The sequence below is a fragment of the Pongo pygmaeus genome, chromosome 18 (genome assembly GCF_028885625.2).
Source record: "Pongo pygmaeus isolate AG05252 chromosome 18, NHGRI_mPonPyg2-v2.0_pri, whole genome shotgun sequence".
In the NCBI taxonomy this organism is placed as follows: Eukaryota; Metazoa; Chordata; class Mammalia; order Primates; family Hominidae; genus Pongo; species Pongo pygmaeus.
The window spans coordinates 32,386,090-32,405,150 of NC_072391.2; the positions used below are offsets into that span (position 1 = coordinate 32,386,090).

Here is a 19,061-nt window from a genome sequence, read left to right on the forward strand (position 1 = left end):
CCAGCTTGGCCAACATGGTGAAACCCCGTCTCCACTAAAAATACAAAAATTAGCTGGGTGTCTTGGTGTGTACCTGTAATCCCAGCTACTCAGGAGGCTGAGCCAGGAGAATTACTTGAACCCGAGAGGCAGAGGTTGTAATGAGCTGAGATCGCACCACTGCACTCCAGCTTAGGGGACACAGCCAGACTCTGTCCCCCCAAAAAAGCAAAACAAAACAAAGAGCTAAGAGTAATGGGCCATAATGAAGCACTCACGACGACTGTCATAGGCGCTTGACCTGCACATGTCCCTGCGACAGGGAATTAGTCATTTTATGGACGAGAAAGCAAAGCAGGCATCTCAGCACGCTGTCCACTTTTAAAACGGTAACCCGGGCAACCGAAGGCCAGAAATGGCTTTCTCTTTTTTTTTTTTAAGCCAGTCACATTGAGCAGTGGGGTGCATCTTTCATAACTGAGAGGCATCACAGGGCAGTGGCTGACATAGACGTGGCTAGGAGACTACCAGCCCGTCTGTGCGCGCATTCCTTTCCGTCCCAGTAAAATGGGTCTGACAGCATCTCCCTCGTGGAATTATTACCAAACGCAGTCACAAACGCGGAGAAGCGCTCATGCAGGTGCAAGGCATTTTCGAATTGCTAGCACTTGGGACCGCTGCCAGCAGCCGCGCCTGGAAGGGACGCGGCTGCCAGTTAGTGCGGCCGGCGCAGGCATAACACGCGGCCGCTCGGGCCACCCCGGGCCGCGGAACGACCCGCAAGCAGCCAGCCTGACGGCAGCGCCGCCACGCGCGTGCGCGAGACGCCAGGCTGTCTGTGGGCCGCGCTGAGCGGCGGAAAGGAGGCGATGACCTAACTGGCTGTAGAATGGAAGCTCTCGCAGCCGCGCGCCCCCCAGCGGCCAACCGCCCCCAACGCCTCAGGCCCCGCGTCTCCGCCCCTCGCCTCGACGCCATCAGGAGACCGGCCAATAAACAAACAGCAGGAAGAGGCGGGGCCCTGCGGGAACCGCCCCAAACACCTACTTCTAACCAGTCGAGTCACAAGACTGGGGGAAGGGCGGAGCCAATCTGACGTAACCCAATCCAAGATTTGAAGGCGGTTACATGCACCCACTCCCTCGGGTTTGGCTCCGCCCCTCGTCTTGACGTAGCCCTCCCAGCCTATCAGCGACTGCGCTCGTGGGGGGGGGTGAGGGGAAGGGGGCGGAGAGTGGGAGGAGGCCGAGAGAGGAAGGAGGCGTAGGCTGAGGAGGAAGAGGGAGGAGGGGCAGGGAAGTCCTGGCGGAGAAGCGCCTTAAGACTCCAAAGGAGACAACAGGAGTTTGCGCTGGAGCTCCCCCGCTGCCCATCGGCCGTTCCGGATCCCCTAAGGCCCAAGTCGGACAGAGACGGAGGAAAGGAGGAAGAGACTTTTATGTCGGCGGACAGAGGAGCTGTACCCGTCACCGTTGCCTCACATCCGGGGCTTTGGAGGGCTGGCCTCGCGGCCCCGCCCCGCCTCGCGCCTTTCATGGCGACCGGAGGCGGAGGCTGGAGGAGCTGGGCCTGGAGGAGGCCCCTTTAAATCTCCTTAAAGGGGTGGCCACTGAACTTGGCGGACTCCAACGCCAGCCTTAAAGGGGAAGCCGCCGAACAGACGCTGACAAATTGAGAACTGTGCCGTTGGGAGAACTGGGGGAGTGGGGTTTTTCTTTACGTCCTCCTCTCCCACACACAAGAAGTCTTTTAAATTCAACTTAAAGGGGAAGTGGCCGCTTGTGGAGGACTACAAATTAACTCCGAGCCCTTAAAGGGACGGTTTGCTGTTAGAAGGACCGTGGACTCCTTAAAGGGGTGGCCTCTTTGAGCCGGAGGACTTGAGACACTTTTAAAGGGGCGGTCTGCGTTTCGGGGCGAGCTTTCGGCCCCTTTTAAAGGGGTGGCCCTTCCTCTTCCTCGGGGAGACTTGCCTCGACCCCTGGCAGGGGGCGGTCACCGCACTAGGCCGCCGGACGCTGTCGGGTCGTCTTAAAGGGGCCGGGAGCTGGACAACTTGGGGCCTCGCCTTAAAGGGACGGCCGCCCCGTTTTCGCCGTCGCGGCCCCGCCGAGCCCGCAAGGGGGGCCCTCGGGCTTGTCGCCCCGGGGGCGGCGCCGGCTCCCCGGGCCGTGGCCTTGGGGCAAGCTCGGGGCCAGCAGATCCGGCTTTAAAGGGGAAGCCGTGGCCCTCTCGTCCCTGTGCAGCCGCCAGCGCCGCGCCTGCGACCCCGGGCCTGCGGACAGGCCGCTTCGGGCCCCGCCGCCTCCGGATGCGGCGCTGAGGGCGGTCGCCATGGAGACGGCAGCGGCCGCGGCCCCGGGCCCGGGCTGGGCAGCAGAGGGGGAGCGCCGACGGCGGCGCTGCTCGCGCCGAGACCGAGACCGGGAGCAGCGGCGCCGCCGAGGTCCAGGCGGCGACGCGCCCCGGGCCCTGTTGGCCGCCCCGCGCGGCTCCTCGTCCTCGTCGTCGCCGCCGCCGCCCGCCAGGCCTTGGTCGTCAGCTTCGTCTGGAGAGCGGCCTGGGGGCCCGAGACGCCGGCGGCCCCGTCCGAGACCTCGACCCCCGCGACCCCGAGCTCGGAAGCGGCCTGCCGGCTCGGGCAGCCGCGGGGAGGAAGAGGAGGAGGAGGAGGAGGAGGGGGGCGCAGACGACGGGGAAGCCGAGGAGGAGCCTGAGGAGGAGGAAGAGGAGGAGGAGGACTTGATCGATGGCTTCGCCATCGCTAGCTTCGCCACCCTCGAGGCCTTGCAGGTGGGGCCTACTGGGGCTGGGGGGCTTTGGGGGTTTCCGAGGGGCAGCAAGGAGGGTGCAGTGCCCCTAGTGGGTGAAGTTGAAGGGGGAATGCTGGCACCCCAAACCAGAGCAACCGGCTCCTCTGGCCAGGCCTCTGCCCCGCCCTGGGGTGGGAGGAGATAGAGCTCGTCTCTGGGGACCCGGTTTCCCGGCCCGAGGGGTACTTCGGCAGCCTGGTCACCCCTAGAGGGATCGGGAGCTTGCCCTTTTCCATCCACCTCAGCCCCACCTCCTCCTCCACAGAAGGATGCATCTCTTCAGCCCCCAGAGCGACTGGAACATCGGCTGAAGCATTCTGGGAAGCGGAAGAGGGGGGGCTCCAGTGGGGCCACCGGGGAGCCAGGGGACAGCTCTGATCGAGAGCCTGGCCGGCCCCCTGGGGATCGGGCCCGAAAATGGCCCAATAAGCGGAGAAGAAAAGAGGTGAGCTTGTCCTTTAAAACTCTTTAGGCAGAATGTATTTCCCGCAGCCCCGTTTTTCATCAGCAACGCCACTGCCCCTTGTAAACAGAGACCCCAGTCTCTAAGGGCAAAGAGGCAAGTAGGGTAAATTTGAGCTCTCACTCATCTGGGTCTGACGAAGGCCTGTCTACAGTCAGGTGCACCTAGTTTTGCCTGATTTTGTGTCTACTTCTAACGTTTTGGTAATTCAGAGAGGCGTCAAAGGAACTTAGTTGGGTCATAAATTAATTGTGGTCCCTGCCCTTCCTCGAGGTGGTGGCAGTCCAGCAGCAAAGAAATAGCAAGCAAACACCTAGACCTTAATTTGAGAAGCTACAGAAGACAAAGATGGGGAGAGATGCTACAGAAACCCACATGAGGAAGCCGCTTGTGCTGCCTGGGGGATGGGAGGAGAGTTGTGGTTGGGGAAAGCCCCCTAGGATGTCTTAGTCAGGTCCTGAAGTATAGTCAGAAGTTTGCTAAGAAAAGACACGGGGAAAAGTTGTTTTGAGCAAGAGCACGAAGACGTGAGGACCTGGCGTATTTAGGGAATGGTGAGAGCACTGGGACCCGGGTGGGCAGTGGCGGGAGAAGCAGCTGGGAGGAGAGGCTGAGAGTAGATCCTGGAGGCCCGTGAGCGCCCTGCTGGGAGCTGTGACTTTCCCAGCCGCCTCAGCAGCCGCCTCCCTCACCTCTGGACTCTGGTCTTCCTCAGGCGTCCTCCCGTCACTCTCTGGAAGCTGGATACATAGTAAGTGCTATCCACCTGTCCTGGCCCCTCCCCGCTCCACCCTGGGCCTCTTCCCTCTCGTGACACCTCTGTCTTTCCTTCTCCCCAGTGTGACGCGGAAAGTGATCTGGACGAGAGGGTGAGTGGGGCTAGAGCTTGGGTGGGCAGTGTCACTGCTTGTAAAAGGGACTGCAGCATAAAGACCTTCTACGTGCAGCAGACAGCCTTCCCTTGAGTGAGAAACATGGCTTAGGTTGAGTCAGGATTAGGTTTTTGGGAGGAACGGGGGTGGATTGCGAGGGTAAATGGCGTCATTTTTTCTTTTGGTGACTAGGGTTAGCTGACCAAGGAATGGACGGTCCGTGCTTTGGCATACTATCCTTTCCAAAGCCCTTGAGCTACTTCTGGTTCTCCACGGAAACCCAGAGTGGCTGTGGCACTGAGATGGGCCTTCTGCCCATCTTAGAATGAAGATCTAGATTCAGGTCTGAGCAGAGACCACAGATAGAGTAGTGAGGACGCTAAATCATTATAGTCAGTGTAGGGACTCAGCCCATAAAGGTGTATTTGAGTTTATTCTTAGAGGCGATTTGCTTGTTGTGAGATAGTATGTCCTAGAAGTTAATGCTCTACCCATTGGGCCCATGTAAGTAAGTCAATTTGCACTCCCTGATGTGTGTCTTGTTTTTGTTTCAAAAGTTGGCTGGATAGGACTGTGGTGAACCAGAGGGTTCTTGTCCATTTCCTTCATCCATCTCTATCTGTCTAGGCTGATTGTTGCTACGAGAACAGGGGGCCCATTCTTGAGGCAATCTGCAAGCCTGAGTTTTAATGAGGAATCTCCGGATTCTTAAATATCTGCAGTTGGTTTAAAACTTTTACCAACGCTGGTGGACCAAATAAATCTGTAAGCCAGGGAGGCCTGTGGGCCAGCAGCTAGTGACCTCGGACGTTTTGGTTTGGTTTGCCTGCTTCTCTGCTGCTTCAACGCTGCCTCCATTTAGTCCTCCTGGCCTATCGGATTCTTGGGGTCAGCTGCTCCACTCTGCTTTTTCTCCAAGCTCAACCCCCTAGAGCCCAGTCTTTGATGGATCTCAGCTAAACTGAAGGAACAGACTTGCCACTACCACCAGTTCCTAGCAGCCTCCAGAGGCTATTTGGCCTTCCTGGATGGAGGCCTGGCCCACCCACAACCTAACTCTATCCCTTGCCCTTCTTCCCCAGGTCTCCGATGATGACCTCGACCCATCCTTTACTGTCTCAACCAGCAAAGGTTGGTCCCAAGGTCTGGGGCTGGAGGCACGGGAGGGCAGTGGGGTGAGCATGAGCTTCAACTGAGCATGTCTGCCATCCTGCCCCACAGCCTCGGGCCCCCACGGCGCCTTCAATGGGAACTGTGAAGCAAAACTCTCCGTGGTCCCTAAAGTGTCGGGCCTGGAGCGGAGCCAAGAACAGCCCCCGGGGCCCGACCCGCTGCTAGTGCCTTTCCCCCCAAAGGAACCACCGCCTCCACCGGTCCCTCGGCCTCCTGTCTCACCCCCTGCACCCCTGCCGGCCACTCCCAGTCTGCCACCCCCACCCCAGCCCCAGCTGCAGCTTCGGGTCTCACCCTTCGGCCTCCGCACTTCTCCATATGGCAGCAGCCTGGACCTCAGCACTGGCAGGTGAGTGGTCTAGGGGGTTGATGCGGTCCGGAAGGGCCTGGTCAATTTGGTGGCGGAGACACAGGATGGTACCTGTGGGGTATGACTTAAAGAAGGATTCTGAGGCTGAAAAGTTTGAGGAAAACAAATGGAAAGAGATGACTGCAGGACTTATTTAGTCCGTTACACATTCCCGTGCAGGGGAATCCAGGCTGTGCTGTTTCCCAGTTGTATTTGCTGGTGAGAAGGCTTTTTCAGGCAGGCAAGTCTGCTCGGAATAGTGTTCTTTGGAACATACTTTGGGAAATGCTGACATGATGGTTAAGAGCGCTGGCTTTGGTGTCAGACCCAGATTTAAATTCTTGCTCTGACGCTTCCTGGCTGTGTGATTTTTGACAAGTCACTTAACCCCTCTGAGCCTTGATTTCCTCTTTTTGTCAAATGGAATAATCATAGTACTTTCATCTTAAAGCTGTTATGAGGATTAACTACGAGTGAATGCAGTGTTTCCCAAAGTGTGTACATTCAGCATCAGTGATATATGGGATGATTTCAGGTCTTACGTGAGTACACTTTAAAAAATAGTCCTGAGTTAGCTTTTGTGAGCTTTAGAAAGCTGAGTGTCATGCCTCGGCCCCTTGATTTCACACGCGATTGCTTAGGGGGAGGCTAAGTTAAAAAAAAAAAAAAGGAAATTGAGTTGAGTTCTTAAAAGAAGCCATTAATGCAGTTCAGACGGTTACTCTGCTGGGCAGCAGTGGGGAAGGTGGCGTGGAGTGTTGGAGACTTGGATTAGCTTTTAAAGCAGGTGCCAGCACTTGGCCTACAGCAGGTGCTCGCCACAGGGTAAGAACTATTGACACTTACTATTGATGCTCTCTTTTGTCACCGTCATTGTCATTGTTATTATTGAGAAAACTAAGGCTCAGAGAGGGGCAGTGACTTGCTCAAGGTCACCCCGGGCATTCATGGCAAGATGGGCCTAGAATTCAGGTCTCCTGACTCCCAGGCCAGGCCAGTGTGGTGCTGCTTCCACTGTTGTAGGGTGGGACCCCAGGTGGCTTGTTCTAATTAAGCGTCAACATGAATGATCTGTTCTGTGCTGTGGTTGAGTCAGAAAGGGAAAGTCATCTGGCCAGAGATGGCAGAGGCAGCTGTGTGGATGCAGAGACTTAGGGAGAAGTGGGGGTTGCTGGGTGTGGGAGGCACCTCAGTCTGAGAACGGATTCCCTTGTGGGGGGCAGTCCTGGGGCCGGGTTCTGCCACCTCCCGTGTTGGAGAACCAGGGTCACGATATCACCCAGGCTTCTGACCCCCTCCCGTCAGAGCTGGCACCTCCCAACCCCTCACTCATCTCCCCACTTCTCTCCCCAGCTCTTCACGGCCGCCCCCCAAGGCCCCGGCCCCTCCCGTGGCTCAGCCTCCCCCCTCATCATCCTCTTCGTCCTCCTCCTCCTCATCTGCCTCCTCCTCGTCCGCGCAGCTCACCCACCGGCCCCCGACGCCCTCACTGCCCCTGCCTTTGTCCACCCACAGCTTTCCCCCTCCCGGGCTGCGGCCCCCCCCACCACCCCACCACCCCTCCTTGTTCTCCCCTGGCCCCACCCTGCCCCCACCCCCACCCCTGCTGCAGGTGCCAGGGCACCCTGGGGCCTCAGCCGCTAACGCCCTTTCTGGTGAGTTTGGGGTCCTGGCCGGGGGGTGGGGGGCCATCACCCCAGGCTCGGGCCCAGTTGGCTTTGGGGCACCTGGGCCTCAGCAGACAGCAGGGCTTGAGGAGGGAGTGGCTCGAGGCCAGAGGGAAGGCAGTCACCTGGGCCTAAGGAGGCTGATGTGGCGACAGCATTAAAGCCTTCTCCCGTCCCCTCCCACAGAGCAGGACCTGATCGGCCAGGACCTGAACTCTCGCTACCTGAATGCCCAGGGTGGCCCTGAGGTGGTGGGGACAGGGGGCTCGGCCCGGCCCCTGGCCTTCCAGTTCCACCAGCACAACCACCAGCACCAGCACACCCACCAGCACACCCACCAGCACTTCACCCCTTATCCCCCGGGCCTGCTGCCACCCCACGGCCCCCACATGGTGAGCTCCTCATTGGGCTGGCGATGAGGCTCGGAGGCCTCAGGGGAGGGCATGGCTTCCGGGGGAAGGCCCGGGTCCCTGGCTGGCAGCTTACTCTTCCCTTCTCTTCCCTAGTTTGAGAAATATCCAGGAAAGATGGAAGGCCTTTTCCGACATAATGTGAGTGTGTGTGTGTGTGCGTGTGGGGTGTGTGGTGTGGGCGTGGTTGCGTCCATGCGTGTGACCCTGACTGCTGGGGTCCAGTCTTCAGCACAAAAGCAAGAGCCTTGAGCCTGGGACAGCTCCCTGGGGGGCTTTAGGGTGGAGGCCCGTGGACTGACGGGCAGGCTGGACTTGGGCTGCGCCTCCACCCCCACCTGGACTAGTCCCCCTTCTCTCCACAGCCGTACACGGCCTTCCCTCCCGCAGTGCCCGGGCTGCCTCCAGGCCTCCCGCCGGCTGTCTCCTTTGGCTCCCTGCAGGGGGCCTTCCAGCCCAAGGTGAGCTCCCAATCCAGACACCACCACCGCCTACCATCTTGACAAACCCAGACACGCTGGGTCCGAGCACCCTCCTCCCATTCCCCAAAGTCCTGCCTATCCTCCTGCCCTGCCCTGCTGCACCCAGTTTTCTCCAAAGCCATGATCCCTCCCTGCCCAGTGTCCCAGCTTGGTTCTGGACCCCTTTGTGCTTGGTGCCAGCTCTCCTGTCTGATCCCTCCACTCCCCTTTCCCAGAGCACGAACCCTGAGCTGCCACCACGACTGGGGCCGGTGCCGAGCGGGCTCTCCCAGAAGGGGACACAGGTGAGGGGGCCAGGGCAGGTCCTGGGGGAGCTGGAAGGTGTGTTGCGGGGAGAACAGAACTGACTTGAGGAGAGTGAACTGCTGATTCCTCCCTTGAATTCACAATCGGGTGTTCCTGGGTGTCTAATAGAGGGAATTTCTGTAAATAGCTGGCTTTCCCAGGCATGAGGAATGAGAGTTTCATGAGCTTGTCCCAGGAATAAGATGATTAGCACAGTGATTTTTGTAGTGGTTTTCAAACTTTTTAATAAAGTTACAAAACACTTTTTTTCCAAATGACATCATACCAGGAAGCCCTGTTCGGAAAACAAAAGATAAGCTGCCCCTTGGTGAAGTGAGGAGAGCCAGAGCCTCCCTCCCCTTAGCACTTGCGGCAGCGTAGACCCCAGGGCTGCGGGAACATTGTGAAACGCACAGGACCAGTTTCCTACAGGGAAGACTAGGCCAGAGGTTTTCCAACTTCCTTCAAAGGCATTTTTCCTAAAGAAATCTTAAACAGACCGCTATACTCTAAAGTTGGTAATAGGATAGCTTCTCTGAGAAACCTGTCCTGCCTGCCCCCTCACCACCCGCAGCCTTCCAGCAGGGCACCTCCCTGGGGCTTGGTTCAGAAACCTTGTGCTGGAGGAGAGATGCCTAGACTGGGAGAGATGGGGAAAGGAGTTTGGGCCTGAGCAGGAAGGGTTTGAGGGAGTCCTAGTGTCTCAGGCATGTTGGGGGTGAGTGGATGCTGTGGAGATGCGAGGCGCCTGGCCCAGGACTCGGGTCTGAGTCGCCTCCCATCTCTCCTTTGCCATCCCCAGATCCCCGACCATTTCCGGCCACCTTTGAGGGTGAGTTGTGTGAGGACCTCAGGCTGCATGAGGCTGGGGGCTGGTGTTAGCGTGTTTGGCTAAGGGGGGTTTTGCTTGGGAATAAGTGAGAAGCCCAGAACATGGAGGCAGCCAGATGTGGAACAGCAGAGAGTGAGGGCTTTCAAGTTGCAGACCTGGGCTCGGATGGAACTGGCCATGGGACCTTGGGCAAGGCAGTTGATCTCTCTGAGCCTCAGTTTCCTAGGCTGTAAAATGAACCTAGTCATCCCTTGGTTGTAGGAATGATGAGTAGGGATATTTTGTGGCGAGGCTGGGCCCAGAGCCAGGCTTGGAGTGGATGATGAGTGAACGTTCTTTCCTTCCCTTTCCCTTTGGTCATCCTTCTGGGGCGGCAGAAACCAGGGAAGTGGTGTGCCATGCACGTGCGTGTGGCTTACATGATCCTGAGACACCAGGAGAAAATGAAGGTACTGGGGCCGGAGGGCTGGGGAGAGTGGGTCTCAGAGTCAGGGGAGGACTGAGCTCTGGGCATTGGCTCTCAACAGAGCTCAGCAGAATCTTGGCCAGAAACATTGTCTCCTGTCCGCCATCACTGCTGAACAGTTCTATGGCTGGCACCTTAGTTCTCTGGCTCATTAGGGGGCTGCTCAGAGAAGGCTCCGAGAGAGGCAGAAGATAGGCATCCAGGCCCCATCTGGGTGCCAGCCAGCCTTTGGAGGGGAACCACGGGTGAGAGAACAAGAGGGAGACCAGACCGGCTCCTCATGTACTGCCCCTCTCCCTGTGTCCCACACAGGGTGACTCCCACAAGCTTGACTTTCGGAACGACCTCCTGCCCTGCCTTCCGGGGCCCTATGGGGCCCTGCCCCCTGGGCAGGAGCTCTCCCACCCGGCCTCCCTCTTCACTGCGACTGGTGAGTCTGGCCAGCCCCCTCGGGCCTGAGGTTCCCTGTCTATAGCCTGAGGCCCAGCTTGTGCCCACTCAGCCTCATCAGAATCTCCCACCTCTCTGCCCCAGGTGCCGTCCACGCTGCAGCCAACCCTTTCACGGCAGCTCCCGGGGCCCACGGACCCTTCCTGAGCCCCAGCACCCACATTGGTAAGAGCCAAGGGCGTGTTGGGCAACCCAGGCTTTGTCCCTGACTTCCAGGAGATGGAAATCAGACCCAGCAGGCAGCTGGAATGCAGGATAGACCTGGTTCCACTTGCTTAGTGACCTTGGGCAGGTTACTCTACCCTCTCTGAGCCTTGATTTCCTCATCTGTAAAATGAGTAGGGAAAGGCAGGGCTACTTCAGTCTCTGCCAGCTGGAGCCCTGTCTCCCAGTAGCCAGTGGCAGGGGCAGTATGCCACCTAGAAGGGGAAGGTGGGGAGGCCATGCTGGCCCAGGGGAGAGCATGGCCACTGACTCCTAGGATCTTGGCAGGCTTCTTGGGGAGGTTTCACCTGGGTTTGGGTGGACAAGGAGGAGTTCAGCCTGGTGGCTTGGAGAAAGGTGTTCCTGGCTGGGGACATGGTGACATTCCAGTGGCGGGATAGGTTAGTTGTTTTGTCTGGCTGTGTGACGCATGCATGAAGTTAGGGTCAGGTCGGGAAGTGCCCTGCATGTCAGGTGGGGGGAAGCCAACAAGGTCTTCAGGCTTGCTGCGGAGCGGAGATCTGCTGTGATGGGTCCGGGCGGCTGGTGTTGGGGAGTTGGGGAGAAGAGCGTGACTTCATGTCAAGGAAGCCCTGGGTTGGTACCGCTCCCTGGCTAGATGACCACTGGCAAGTCATTTCACCTCTCTGAGCCTGTTTCATCATCTTCAAGTGGGCATGATCCTAACCACCTCTTGGGCTTTTTGTGAGGTTAACCGACAGGGTGCTTGTCAAAGCTCAACACCTTCCTGGCCCAAGGAAGTGCTCAGCACATGGCTGCTGAAAGCAGGCAGCTGAGGATTCCAGGCGCCGGTCCTGCCTCTGCCCAGCCAGGCCTGGTGCCTGCTCAGCACCGGCTGCCCAGTGCTCTGACCACCCCCGTTTCCTCCTACAGATCCCTTTGGGCGTCCCACAAGCTTCGCCTCTTTGGCTGCCCTCTCCAACGGGGCCTTTGGAGGCCTGGGCAGCCCCACATTCAGTGAGTGCGGGTGCGGTGGGGTGGGGGCGCTGCGGCCACGGGGTGAGAGCTCAGGCGGGGGTCTGGGAGGAGGCCTGAACGGGGCCTCCCACTCCTGGCCCCTGTCACTCTCTGCTTCACCCTCTGCCCAGACTCCGGCGCCGTCTTTGCCCAGAAAGAAAGCCCAGGGGCCCCACCAGCCTTCGCCTCCCCACCGGACCCATGGGGCCGCCTGCACCGCAGTCCTCTGACCTTTCCTGCCTGGGTCCGGCCCCCTGAGGCCGCCCGGACTCCAGGCTCAGACAAGGAGCGGCCTGTGGAGCGGAGGGAGCCCTCCATCACCAAGGAGGAGAAGGACAGGTGTGCTTCCCGCCCACCCCACCTCTGCCCCACTCTCAGCCCCTGCTGTCCCTGGAGAACTTCATTCTCTGCCCACACCTGCCCTCCAGGGACCTCCCCTTCTCACGGCCCCAGCTCCGAGTTTCTCCTGCTACTCCCAAGGCCCGGGCTGGTGAGGAGGGGCCTCGGCCAACCAAGGAATCCGTGCGGGTAAAGGAAGAGCGGAAGGAGGAGGCTGCCGCCGCCGCTGCTGCTGCTGCTGCCGCTGCTGCTGCTGCCGCCGCCGCAGCAGCCACTGGGCCCCAGGGCCTTCACCTGCTGTTTGAGAGGCCCCGGCCGCCCCCGTTTCTGGGCCCTAGCCCACCAGATCGCTGTGCTGGCTTCCTGGAGCCAACCTGGTTGGCAGCACCCCCACGCCTGGCAAGGCCACCCCGCTTCTATGAGGCGGGTGAGGAGCTAACTGGACCCGGGGCCGTGGCCGCTGCCCGCCTCTACGGTCTGGAACCTGCTCACCCCTTGCTCTACAGCCGCTTGGCTCCTCCACCACCACCTGCTGCGGCCCCGGGAACCCCTCACCTTCTCAGCAAGACCCCACCGGGAGCCCTTTTGGGGGCACCACCTCCGCTTGTGCCCGCCCCCCGGCCCAGTTCCCCACCTAGGGGTCCTGGCCCAGCTCGGGCTGACAGGTGAGGGGAAGGTGGGGGGGTCGGGGCAAAGCTCCATCTCCCCTTCCTTTAACCAGGTCCTAGGGCTGAGGTTTTAAGCCAGGGCTGGAGGGCAAAGGTCATAACCTCACCAGCCACCTCTGAGGTCATGGAACCTGGGAACAGAAGCCTCAACCCCCATGAGACCAAGCATCACATGGAGTATAGGGTCACTGGGAGAGCAGAGCTCACAGCCTCTAGAGAGGGAGAGGGGCGTGTGCATGGGAGTGTGGCTCATCTTGGGGGCCATGGGGCCTACTGAGGTACACCTTTGCCCCTCTGAGGGCCTCTAGGCCCTGGGCCTGCCTCCCCAAGGGCTCACTAAGCCAGAGGCCAAAGTGCCCCCTCCCCTTCACCTACCACCCAAGTCCTCATGCCCTCCGAGGGCTGGGGGAGGAGGGGCTCAAGGAAGGGGGGTTCCATGTACATATTTATCACCCCTTTCACATAGCCCCAAGACCTTTTGTACATTTTTACAGGGGTGCCCCTCCCAACAGTCCCCTTCCTGGTTAATTAAACCCTCAGACTGGTGCTGTGTTCCTAGCCTCTGGCCTCTCTGTGGGGGAAGGGGACTACAGGAGGAAGAGCTGGGAAGGGACAGTCAGGCTTCTCCCTGGGAAGGTGGGGCCAGCAGGAGATGACCAACAGGGGGCGGGACCTGGGGACCTGGGCTGGAGGGAAGGGCAGAAGCTTCCTGCTTGGCTGACAGCCCCGGTTCCCCCAACATGTTCCCGTTCACTCTGCCCCCACCCCCAAAGGCTCAGCCTCTAAATCTCAGACTCCACCACCTCTTAATGGCTCAGTCCCCCTCACCCCATTTCCAAGTGCCCCCAGGACTCCTGGGCCCTGCTTCCCTGAACCCTGTTCTCCAAAACCCTGCCCCAGGCTAAGGGTGGCCAGAGAAGGTCACCATGTACCACACACCAAAGAAGGGGGTCGGCCCAGGGGTGGGCGACACAGGCAGCTTCTTCGGCAGCCTCACGGCAGCAACCCCAGCCTTCCCAAAGCAGCAGGCGCCTCCAGGCTGGGGCCCAACCTAGAAGGCAGGGGTCAATCTAACAAAACCCTAACGTTGACTTTTTTCCCCGGTGGGGCTTATTCTGTAACATGACTTGCGAATATTTATATAAAAATGAGTGTTACAATGAGACCCCCGGCTTCTCTTTGAGTGTGTGTGGGGTGGGTTGGACCAGGGTAGGGTGTGTGGGTCCTGGGGTAAGGGAGGGATGAGGACAGTACTGTCCATATCCCACCAAGGTTTTCCTCCCTGCCATCCACTGGGCGAGTTGGTCTGCCACTTCTGGAGGGATGGGTTCGAGGGTTGGGCACTGAAGTTTTTCACATTGTTTTTCTATAACCCAGGAATACATAGTATGTAGGATTCCAGCAACCCAGCAAGACACTGAGCAAAACATTAAATTTCTCCTTCACCTGCCAGCCTTCCCAAGCCCCATCCCCTTCCCCCAGGTAACCGCTGTAAATCATTAGGTGTATATTCTTCAGGTCTTTTTTATGTGTTCCCACACATGTCTGCACAGGCAGAGTATGTTTAAAAAGATCTATAATTTAAAATTTTTCTGTTTTTTGTTGAGTAATACAGTCATTATAAAACCATTCAAACACACAAATACAGAACACGGAAGGAAAGTGCCCCATCATCCCACCTCTTGAGGATAACCAGTTTTTGTTTTGTTTTGTTTTGTTTTTTTGAGACGGAGTTTCACTCTTGTTGCCCAGGCTGGAGTGCAATGGCGCGATCTCGGCTCACTGCAACCTCTGCCTCCCGGGTTCAAGCAATTCTCCTGCCTCAGCCTCCCGAGTAGCTGGGATTACAGGCATGCGCCACCACGCCTGGCTAATTTTGTTTTTTTTTTTTTTTTTTTTAATAGAGACGGGGGTTTCTCTATGTTGGTCCGTCTGGTCTCGAACTCCCAACCTCAGGTGATCTGCCTGCCTCGGCCTCACAAAGTGCTGGGATTACAGGCGTGAGCCACCGCACCTGGCAACCACTGTTAATTGTCGGGGAAATTCCTCCAGTTATTTTTCTAGCTACTACAGGTCACTGCAACAAAGCGAGGCACATGAATTTTTTCATTTCCTGGTGCATATAAATGTTATGGTTCTGGCTGGGCGTGGTGGCTCACCCCTGTAATCCCAGCACTTTGGGAGGCTGAGGCGGATGGATCACGAGGTCAGAAGATCGTAGACCATCCTGGCCAACATGGTGAAACCCCGTCTCCACTAAAAATACAAAAATTAGCCAAGCATGATAGTGTGCGCCTGTGGTCCCAGCTACTCGGGGCTGAAGCAGGAGAATTGCTTGAACCCAGGAGGTGGAGATTGCGGTGAGCTGAGAACGCCACTGCACTCCAGCCTGGGCGACAGAGTGAGACTCTGTTTCCAAAAAAAAAAAAAAAAAAAGTTACTGTTCCACAATACTGCAGTCTAAGTGAGCAATAGTGTTATGTCTATGAAAACAGGGTACATCCCTTAATTTTTGAAATGCTAAGAGTCATCTGAGCTTTTGCAAGTCGTAGTCTTTTTGCTGGTGGAAGGTCTTGCCTCATTGGTGATGGCTGCTAACTGACTGAGGTGGTGGTCGCTGAAGGCTGGGATGACGCCAGTTTCTTGACAACAAGGAATTTTGCCTCGATTGCCTCTTCCTTTCACTTGAACACTTAGAGGCCATTGTAGGGTGTTATTAATTGGCCTAGTTTGAATATTGTCTCTGGGAAGAGGGAGGCCCAAGCAGAGAGAGAGAACAGTTAACGCACATTTATTGATTGAGTTCGCCCTCTTACATGGGCACTGTTTGTGGCACCCCAAAGCAATTACAATAGTAACATCAAAGATCACAGATCACTATAACAGATACAATAATGGAAAAGTTTGAGATAATGTGAGAATTAACAAAATGTGACACAAACACGAAGGCCAGGCGTGGTGGTTCACGCCTGTAATCCCAGAACTTTGGGAAGCCAAGATGGGTACATCCCTGAGGTCAGGAGTTCAAGATCAGCCTGGTCAACATGGTGAAACCCCGTCTCTACTACAGAACACAAAAAGCTGGGCATGGTGGCTGACTCCTGTAGTCCCAGCTACTCAGGAGGCTGAGGCGGGAGAATCACTTGAATCCGGGAGGTGGAGGTTGCAGTGAGCTGAGATCGTGCCACTGCACTCCAGCCTGGGTGACAGGGCGAGACTCTGTCTAAAAAAAAAAAAAAGCAAGTCACTACTAAACTGGGCTGCCAGGGCTGGTGCCTACCTGAGCTCCTATAGAATTAACTGAGTGGCCTTATTCTAAGTATGCCTGCTTTTTTTCTTTTTTGAGACAGGGTCTCACTCTGTCACCCAGGCTAGAGTGTGGTAGTATGATTTCAGCTCACTGCAACCTCCACCTCCTGGGCTCAAGCAGTCCTCCCGCCTCAGCCTCCTGAGTAGCTGGGACTATAGGCATGCACCACCATGCCCAGCTAATTTTTGTATTTTTTGTAGAAACAGGATTTTGCCATGTTGCCCAGGCTGGTCTCAAACTCCTGGACTCAAGCCATCTACCCCCTCGGCCTCCCAAAGTCCTGGGATTACAGGTGTGAGCCACCACACCCAGACTTGTTTTGCTTTTGAGCAAAACAACAGCTGGTCTGTTGCCCCGGCTAGAGTACAGTGGTGCAATCAATCACAGATCACTTCAGCCTCGAACTCCTATTCCCAAGTGATCCTCTTGCCTCAGCCTCCTGAGTAGCTGGAACTACAAGCCTGTGCCACCACATTTGGCTAGTTTTAAATTTTTGTAGAGACAGGGTTCTTGTCTTGTTGTCCAAGCTGGTCTCAAATTCCTGGTCCCAAGCAATCCTCCTGCCTCAACTTCTGAAAGCACTGGAATTACAGGCATGAGCCACTGTGCCTGGCCCATAAATGTACCTGTTGCCTTAGGAAAGATGCAGCCAACATTCCCTGCCACCACCACACATATCCAGGACGTCTAGGGAAGGCTCAAGTCTAGATTGCTCCCACAGAAATCAGAAACAGGTGACCAGAAGGTGAAAGTTGGCTTGCAGACAAGATTTCACATGGAAGTTCTTGTTTTCAGCTTCTCTTGAAAAATCCAAAAATCTGTGGTCACTAGACCTGCGTAATTACCCCCAAGGGTTTCCTTTGAAATAGGGCATAATCTCACCAGATTGCCACTGTCCCCTCCACTCTGTTGTCTTGGAGTAGACCACAGTCACGATTCAGGCTACCTCTCTGGCCCCTATAGGCATTTCAGAGTGACTCTCAGTGAAATATTTTCTTTCTCTCTCTCTCTCTCTTTTTTAAGACAGAGTCTTGCTCTGTTGTCCAGGCTGGAGTGCAATGGCACAATCTCAGGTCACTGCAACCTGCGCCTCCCGGATTCAAGCGATTCTCCTGTCTCAGCCTTGCAAGTAAGTAGCTGGGATTACAGGCATGCACCACCATGCCTGGCTAATTTTTTGTATTTTTAGTAGAGACAGGGGTCACACTAAATGTTGGCCAGCCTCGTCTCGAACTCCTGACCTCAGGTGATCCGCCTGCCTCAGCCTCCCAAAATGCCGGGATTACAGGCTGAGCCACCGTGCCCAGTAGAGTTAAATATTTTCTAGACATGCCTATCCCACCTCTCCTAGATCTCTCCCCAAGCACCTCAGATATCCCAAATTAAGTCATCTTCGAGATCTGATGCCCCACTTCCCCCAAGGTTTCCATCTCTGTGTCATCAGCACTCAAGTCAGAAACCTCCCTCTTCCCTCACTTGATGCAGTTTCTGAGCTGCCTTTGATTCTTTCAACCACTGTTGACTTCATCCACAGTGTCAGGCACTGCACTTAGTGGCTGGGGATACAGAGGTACACAAAACAAACCCCAGCCATCCTGGAGCTTACATTGGACTATGAAAGAGGACAATTACAGAAGCTAATGACAAAGAATTCCAAGGGCCGGGCGTGGTGTCTCTGCCTGTAATCTCAACACTTTGAGAGGCTGAAGTAGGCAGATCACCTGAGGTCAGGAGTTCGAGACCAGCCTGGGCAACATGATGAAACCCTGTCTCTATTATAAAAATACAAAAATTGCTAGGCGCGGTGGCTCACGCCTGTAATCCCAACACTTTGGGAGGCCAAGGCAGGCGGATCACAAGGTCAGGAGATCAAGACCATCCTGGCTAACACAGTGAAACCCCGTCTCTACTAAAAATACAAAAAATTAGCCGGGCATGGTGGCGGGTGCTCCTGTAGTCCCAGCTACTCGGGAGGCTGAGGCAGGAGAATGGCGTGAACCCGGGAGGTGGAGCTTGCAGTGAGCCGAGATGGCGCCACTGCACTCTAGCCTGGGCAAGAGTGAGAGACTCCATCTCAAAAAAAAAAAAAAAAAAAAAAAAAAAAACCTTAGCCAGGTGTGGTGGCGCACACCTGTAATCCCAGCTACTCAGGAGGCTGAGGCAGGAGAATCACTTGAACCTGGGAGGTGGAGGTTGCAGTGAGCCAGGATTGCGGTATTGCACTCCAGCCTGGGCGACAGAGCCAGACTCTGTCTCAAAAAAGAAAAAAATTCATTTTTAATTTTTCTGGGTACGTAGTAAGTGTATATATTTATGTGTTACAAGATATTTTGATACAGTCATGCAACGTATAATAATCACAAAAATATGGAAAGCTTCACGAATTTGCATGTCATCCTTGCTAAGGGGCCATGCTGACCTCTGTATAATGTTTTAGTATATGTGGCTGGGTGTGGTGGCCCACGCCTGTAATCCTAACACTTTGGGAGGCCCAGGTGGGCGGATTTCCTGAGGCAGGAGCTTGAGACCAGCCTGGGCAACACGGTAAAACCCCGAAGTCCCTTCGTCACTCAGGCCGAGGCAGGCCCTTGAGCCCAGGAGTTTGAGACCAGCCTGAGCAACATGGTAAAACCTCATCTCTATGAAAAATACAAAAATTAGGATGTGTCGGCCGTGCGCCTGTAGTCCCAGCTACTTGGGAAACTGAGGCAAGAGGATCACTTGAGCCCAGGAGGTTGAGGCTACAGTGAGCAATGATGGCACCACTGCACTCCAGCCTGGGAGACAGAGCAAGACCTTGTCAAGAAAGAAAGAAAGAAAGAGAGAGAAGAGAGAGAGAGGAAGAGGAAAGTTATACATATACATGTTTGTTATTTAAAAGTAGAGATGGGAGCTGAGCACAATGGCACTTGTGTCTAATCCCAGCACTTCAGTAACTGAGGCAGGAGGATCACTTGAGCTCAGGAGTTCAAGACCCGTCTTTATGTAAAAACAAAACCAAACACATGGCCAGGTGTGGTGGCTCACGCCTGTAATCCCAGCACTTTGGGAGGCCGAGGCAAGCGGATCACCTGAGATCAGGAATTTAAGATGAGTCTAGTCAACATGACGAAACCCCGACTCTACAAAAATATAAAAATTAGCTGGGCATGGTGGTGCACGTCTGTAATGCCAGCTACTTGGGAGGCTGATGCATGAGTCACTTGAAAACGGGAGGTAGAGGTTGCAGTGAGCCAAGATTGCACCACTGCACTCTAGCCTGGGCGACAGAGTGAAACTTTGTCTCAAAAACAAAAACAAAAAAACAACACAGATCTCTGT

At 56.1% G+C, this 19,061-nt stretch overlaps 1 protein-coding gene and 1 non-coding gene across 4 annotated transcripts; one reads left to right on the forward strand and one right to left on the reverse strand.

The window, feature by feature from the left end:
- The first annotated feature begins 361 nt into the window (after nt 1-361).
- On the forward strand, nt 362-13,595 carry FBRS (fibrosin). 3 transcript variants are annotated; one of them, XM_054453133.2, is made up of 18 exons: nt 362-2,772; nt 3,058-3,237; nt 3,971-4,006; nt 4,095-4,124; nt 5,210-5,258; nt 5,349-5,649; nt 7,003-7,304; nt 7,503-7,708; nt 7,823-7,867; nt 8,092-8,187; nt 8,424-8,492; nt 9,296-9,325; nt 9,703-9,774; nt 10,104-10,221; nt 10,326-10,406; nt 11,340-11,423; nt 11,555-11,762; nt 11,852-13,595. In XM_054453133.2, exons 1-18 carry the CDS (start codon nt 2,314-2,316, stop codon nt 12,429-12,431), a joined length of 2,946 nt encoding a protein of 981 aa, XP_054309108.1. In that variant the 5' UTR covers nt 362-2,313; the 3' UTR covers nt 12,432-13,595. The 3 variants fall into 3 exon arrangements, with proteins under 3 accessions (XP_054309108.1, XP_054309109.1, XP_054309111.1); XM_054453134.2 differs by lacking the exon at nt 4,095-4,124; XM_054453136.2 differs by lacking the exons at nt 3,971-4,006; nt 4,095-4,124.
- A 4,506-nt stretch (nt 13,596-18,101) lies between these two features.
- On the reverse strand, nt 18,102-18,204 carry LOC129016473 (U6 spliceosomal RNA). Its single transcript, XR_008494858.1, has one exon. It is a non-coding gene; the product is annotated as a U6 spliceosomal RNA (small nuclear RNA).
- Nucleotides 18,205-19,061: the final 857 nt, after the last annotated feature.